The 5,368-nt window shown below is 35.5% G+C and overlaps 2 protein-coding genes across 2 annotated transcripts; one reads left to right on the top strand and one right to left on the bottom strand.

Annotated features, from left to right (window-relative positions):
• Positions 1-898: 898 nt before the first annotated feature.
• LOC111889523 (F-box protein SKIP23) lies at positions 899-2,686 on the top strand. The gene has a single exon (XM_023885673.3). It carries the CDS (start codon positions 1,300-1,302, stop codon positions 2,500-2,502), a length of 1,203 nt encoding a protein of 400 aa, XP_023741441.1. The 5' UTR covers positions 899-1,299; the 3' UTR covers positions 2,503-2,686.
• LOC111889522 (pentatricopeptide repeat-containing protein At5g40410, mitochondrial) lies at positions 2,514-4,897 on the bottom strand. The gene has a single exon (XM_023885672.3). The coding sequence runs from the start codon at positions 4,846-4,848 to the stop codon at positions 2,947-2,949; it is 1,902 nt and encodes a 633-aa protein (XP_023741440.1). The 5' UTR covers positions 4,849-4,897; the 3' UTR covers positions 2,514-2,946.
• Positions 4,898-5,368: the final 471 nt, after the last annotated feature.

Here is a 5,368-nt window from a genome sequence, read left to right as displayed (position 1 = left end):
TAAGAAACCATCAATTAGGATGCAAGTCGTTTAAGCGCTCTAACATATATGTTTCTCTCTTTACTTTGACAACATATCATCATCAAATCAGCCTCATGACGCTGAGTGTTCATGACCATTCATCTCTCTATGGTCTCGGAGAATTGAATACAACTCCTACTCTCTACAACCATATTTAGGAATTCTCATGATATAATGTCACTGTCATTTCTCCTTTGTGTCTCTTTTGTGCCACAACACTAATGAACGACTAACATTGATGTATTTATTATATGGGTATCTATATAAGGTATATATGTTTTAAGTTTGAGGCATATAATGCGATCAGGAAGCAAAAATGTTTAGCTAACAAGAACAATCGAGTGAGGGAATAAAAGAGATTGCACAACTATTGTGAACTGATATGACGGTGCATGATCTTCGGTGACTGTGATCTACATAATCGGACAACAATGAAGTTAACAAAAAGTGCAGTCCATTTACCTGAAGTATCTGGTTACCACAGAGTTTTATTTGAACATGTCTATACTTCGTTGGTATTCCGTGTATAAATAATATACTTTAATGGTAATTTTTATACTAAAAGAACAACAATAATATTTTTGAATATTTTGGAAACCGAGTAACCCGATGGTTACCTTTAATAGCCCATTCAATTGTATTTTGTATATTAAAAAAAAGACAATGATCTTTTTTTACATTATTCGAACTTCGTTACCCTTTACCCTTTAAGTCATTTTCCCAAAAGATAAACATATAAAAGGGATTAAAAGACAAATTGTCTGCGAGCCGGTTCACTAAAATAGTTAAGGGGCTAAAATGACTAACCCCAGGGAAAAAAAAAGGACATCTTTGTAATTTCCTATTTAAAGCCTAGCTCGAATTATGTGTTACGATGATTTGGTATATAGAGATTTCCTGCAATATAATCTATCCATAAGATATCCCCTCTTGTCTCAACCGACAAGAACTCTTATCGAAGAGAAACACAGGGTGAAATCAGTGTGGGGCACCTTTTTTCATGCTGAATCCCTTGATCTTGTTCAAACACTCTTCTTTCATCCTCAAAATTTCTTCGAGTTTTTTCAGTCCATGATCGATTTTTAGTTTCATCACGGCACGCCTAGTTGTTTTGATTTACGTCGCCGTGGAGAATTGCATCTCTGCCGCTTGTGTTGTCTTCAATTCATATCTGCAAAGGAAGCCCGGTGGAGGAAACTGATTTTGATTACTTTCCCCTTTCTTCAGGGGAGAAGGAATGGAAAACCCTTGAGAAAAAGGAGATATACGTCGAGAAAAATGTCGATATTGGTGGATTGGTCGGAATTACAACCGGAATTGATCGAATCAATTGCGAAAAAACTCAAAGTTCACAAGGATTACGTACGTTTTAGAGCTGTTTGTTCGAATTGGCGAAAGTCAACTTCTAAAACCCCAAAACATCTCCCCTGTCAACTCCCATGGCTAATGCTTCCTCAAACCAATAATCAGAATCGCCAATCTCATCTCCGAGCGTTTTTCAGCCTTTCCGATAACAAAACCTACCGCCTGAGTCTTCCAGAAGCTTCTAACATTCGTCGCCGATGTGGATCCTCTCATGGTTGGCTTGTAATCCTCGAAGAAACCCCAGCAGTTTTCCTTATAAATCCATTAACACGAGTTAAACACCACCTTCCACCTTTATCTTCGTTTCCCAATGTTACAAAGTTCAATTTCTATGATATAGGAAGAGAATACACTCTCAAGACATCAGAAGGTGATGCTTACACCTGCAGTTTGAAAGAAATGCGTGATTCTTTCATCAAGAAAGTGGTGTTTTCTTCCAGTCCTTCTGATTCCCATTCCGATTACTTTGCCCTTGCGATTCTCAACCAAACAGGTGATCTTGCTTATTGCAAAAAAGGTGATAGCTTTTGGAAATTTATCGATAATGCACAATCTTACAGTGAAGATGCTGTTTATCACAATGGGTGTTTTTATGCTGTGAGTAAATATGGAACAATTGCAGTGTGTGATGTTTCCCAGAGTTTACCCAATGTTTCTTTTATCCAAACACCATTACAAGTTGGTGGTGATATGCAGTATTTAGTTAATTTAGATGATGAATTATTGTTGGTGACACGATATTTAGAGCTTGGATTCGATGTTGATCAGCATCAACTTGATATTTTTTACAAAACGACTGAATTTAGGGTTTATAAGCTGGTTTTAAACGGACCAAAGTGGGAGAGTTTGAGTAAATTGGATGAATGGGCTTTGTTTGTTGGGGAGAATTCATCAATGGCTTTTCGTGCTTCTGATTTTCAAGGGTGTAAAGGGAATCAAATTTATTTCACAGATGATTATTCGGAGTGGAATTATGATGGTGCTAATGGTGATCATGATTTGGGTGTTTATGATTTGGAAGATGGTTGTGTTGTAGGTTTGCCATGTTATCCAAGAAAGTTCTACAATGGAAGAAGATGGCCTCCTCCCATTTGGGTCACTCCAAGTTTGCATTGATTATGGAAGTCTTTGATTTTTTTTTTCATATTTTATGTTATGTGTTGTATAATAGTATGTAAAAGAAAATGAAAATGTTTATAAACTCGTGTAATGCTAATGGTATGATGGTAAATTAGATGGTAGTTATAGATTTGTATGTATATAAGTAACCAAGTATAGCAAGTGTTGTTGTTATAGTGTACTTTGGTCTTTGTATGCTCTATCTTGTTTAATATGAAAGTAAAAGAGAGCATCCTCTTAGTATAAGTATGCATTTTTATTCTAGATTACAACCTACAACATCATAATATCTCTCCTCAAGTATGCATTTTAAACATCATTTATCCAACCAGCATTCCCCAAATTAAGTCCTATTTTTTACAAAATTTCTCTTGCTTATGTTTTCCTTCAATTTCCCCCAACAAATGCGTCATTCTCTTAAACATTAATTAAAATGAAAGATTACCAATAATCTCCACAAGAGCATAACCCATGAGCAAAATGATGAAACCGCTTCGTATCACGAATAATAATCTCACGCTTTTCCACAAGCGACACAAACTTCGCCATGTTATGACAATCACCACAAATCCTCAAATTCTTCATAATCACAATCGGCATTTTCTCATTACACACCAACAAACCAAATGCAATAGCCAACTTCTCACTATGTTCCCCAACCATATCATCTTTAACTTCTTCAACATCATGCAAGACAAACTCCTTATTCAACGTATACCCCACTTCCCGAATTTTCCCCATAACTTCATCTAACTTATTGTAAATACGCATAAAATCCATGTGTGATTTATCACTCACAACAAACCGATAAACTTTATGCTCGTGTTCAATAAAACTACACCCCGCAGTTCTTACAAGATTTTTCGATTTCATTAATCCCCGAACTTTTGAAAAATCGCCCCAACGACCCGCTCTCGAGTACATACTCGATAGCATAATGTAATTTCTAGAATCCAAGGGGCTTAATGTAAATAACTTTCTTGCAGTTTCTTCACCAAGCTCAATGTTGTTATAAACTTTACACCCGTTTAAAAGTGCTCCCCAAACACCCGAATTGGGCTCCATTGGCATGCAATCGATTAAAACACGCGCGTCTTTCAAACGCCCGGACCTACCAAAAAGGTCAACCATGCAAGAGTAATGATCTAACCGAGGTTCAATTCCATAAACACTAGACATGATGTTAAAAAAATGTTGTCCTTCATTTACAAGGCCCGAATGACTACACGCACTTAACAAATGAGTGAAAGTGACATGATCCGGTTTTAGACCTTTTTGGATCATGTGATTGAAATGCTCGATCGCTTGTTTTCCATACCCGTGGATCGCGTATCCCGCAAGCATAGCAGTCCACGCGATCGTATCGGGATTTTTCATTTGTTTAAAGAGTTCGTATGAATCCGATAATCTTCCGGATTTCGCGTACACGGTCAACAATGTGGTCAAAATTGGAATATTTTTATCTAATCCGGAGCGTAAAATATTACCATGAAATGCGTCTACTAGTTTTCCAACACCTATATCGGCACAACCGTGAAGTATTGTAACAATTGTAGCTTGATCAGGGTAAATGGAAACTCTACGCATTGAGTTAAAATATGAAATACTATCCTCCATAAGCCCACTTTGAATATGAACATTGATAATCGAATTCCATGAGACCAAATTTGGCGACTTGATTGTGTCAAATAATTTAGAAGCCATATTCAAATGACCGATTTTGCCATACATGTTGATAAGAGAATTCAAGACTTTTGTTTCGGATAATAAGCCATTTTTTACAGCAAAACCATGAAGGTAACTACCTTCCAGAATTTCACAAGCTGGAATCAAGGAAATGAGAGTTATCTCATTTGGGTTCATTTCATACTCATGTCGCATTCTATAGAAAGCGTTTAAGCTTAAACTTACTTCCCCTTTTTGACAAAAAACGGAAATAATCGAGTTCCAGGATACCAAATCCTTGTTAGGAATTTCATCAAACAGGTGGTGTGCATCCTTGATACTTCCTAATCTCGCATAGAGTGACACCAGTCTGTCACCAATGAATCCGTCGTTGTAGTTTAAACACTTAACAACTCTCGAATGGATCAACCGGCAAATGGGTATTGAAGCGCATAAGGTTATTGACCTTATTACCGACGAAAGAAGTGAACTTGGGTTATGTTGAGATTGGAAATTATGATGATTATAAAAAGCATTAGACAAGCTTTGTGGGTCACTTTGATTATGAAGACATCTAGTCTGAGATCTTATGATGTGCCTTAAAGCTTTGAAATTGGAGTTTGAAGAGAAAATAGAATTGATCAAGTGAAAACATGGACACCGGGTTGAAGACAGCATCTCCCATTTTTCGGAAACTGGTGTCCAAGTCTGAAGTATATTACTTCGGTTCACCATCAAAAATACTTTAACCGGGATCAAGATTAGTAAAGTTTTCACTATATTTTAATTTTCCCTAATAAAAATATTTTTATTTTATCTTTTTACAATAACAAACATACCTATATTTTTTTACGATAACTGTAATATATATCTTATAACTTAGAAAAAATTACAAATTTTGCCCATTGGTTTGTAAAAAATTAGGACTTGTAGATTGGGTCCAAAATAATTTTTTTTGTTGCCTTTTTAGTCTATTTTAAAATTGAATGTGTTTGAAATGATATTTTTATCCTTCCTATTTGTTTTTTTTCTTATTTACTTTACTATTTATTAATGAGAAAATTATAAATATAGCCAAAACCGTTAATTACTTTGTAGAAAATAGTTAAAAAACCTCCAAATTATAAAAATAATCATCAAATTGCAGATAGATTAAATCCATCTATAATTTTACAAACCCTATTTTTGTGGTGAAGGA

Source organism: Lactuca sativa, chromosome 2, assembly GCF_002870075.4.
Source record: "Lactuca sativa cultivar Salinas chromosome 2, Lsat_Salinas_v11, whole genome shotgun sequence".
Classification (NCBI taxonomy): domain Eukaryota; kingdom Viridiplantae; phylum Streptophyta; class Magnoliopsida; order Asterales; family Asteraceae; genus Lactuca; species Lactuca sativa.
The sequence above is the reverse complement of the archived record's forward strand: the minus strand, read 5'-3'. Positions and strand labels throughout refer to the sequence as shown.

What these genes read in the sequence shown, in the direction of transcription:
- LOC111889523 (XM_023885673.3), top strand. Translation starts at nt 1,300, where the DNA reads ATGTCGATATTGGTGGATTGGTCGGAATTACAACCGGAATTGATCGAA.
- LOC111889522 (XM_023885672.3), bottom strand. Translation starts at nt 4,848, where the DNA reads ATGCTGTCTTCAACCCGGTGTCCATGTTTTCACTTGATCAATTCTATT.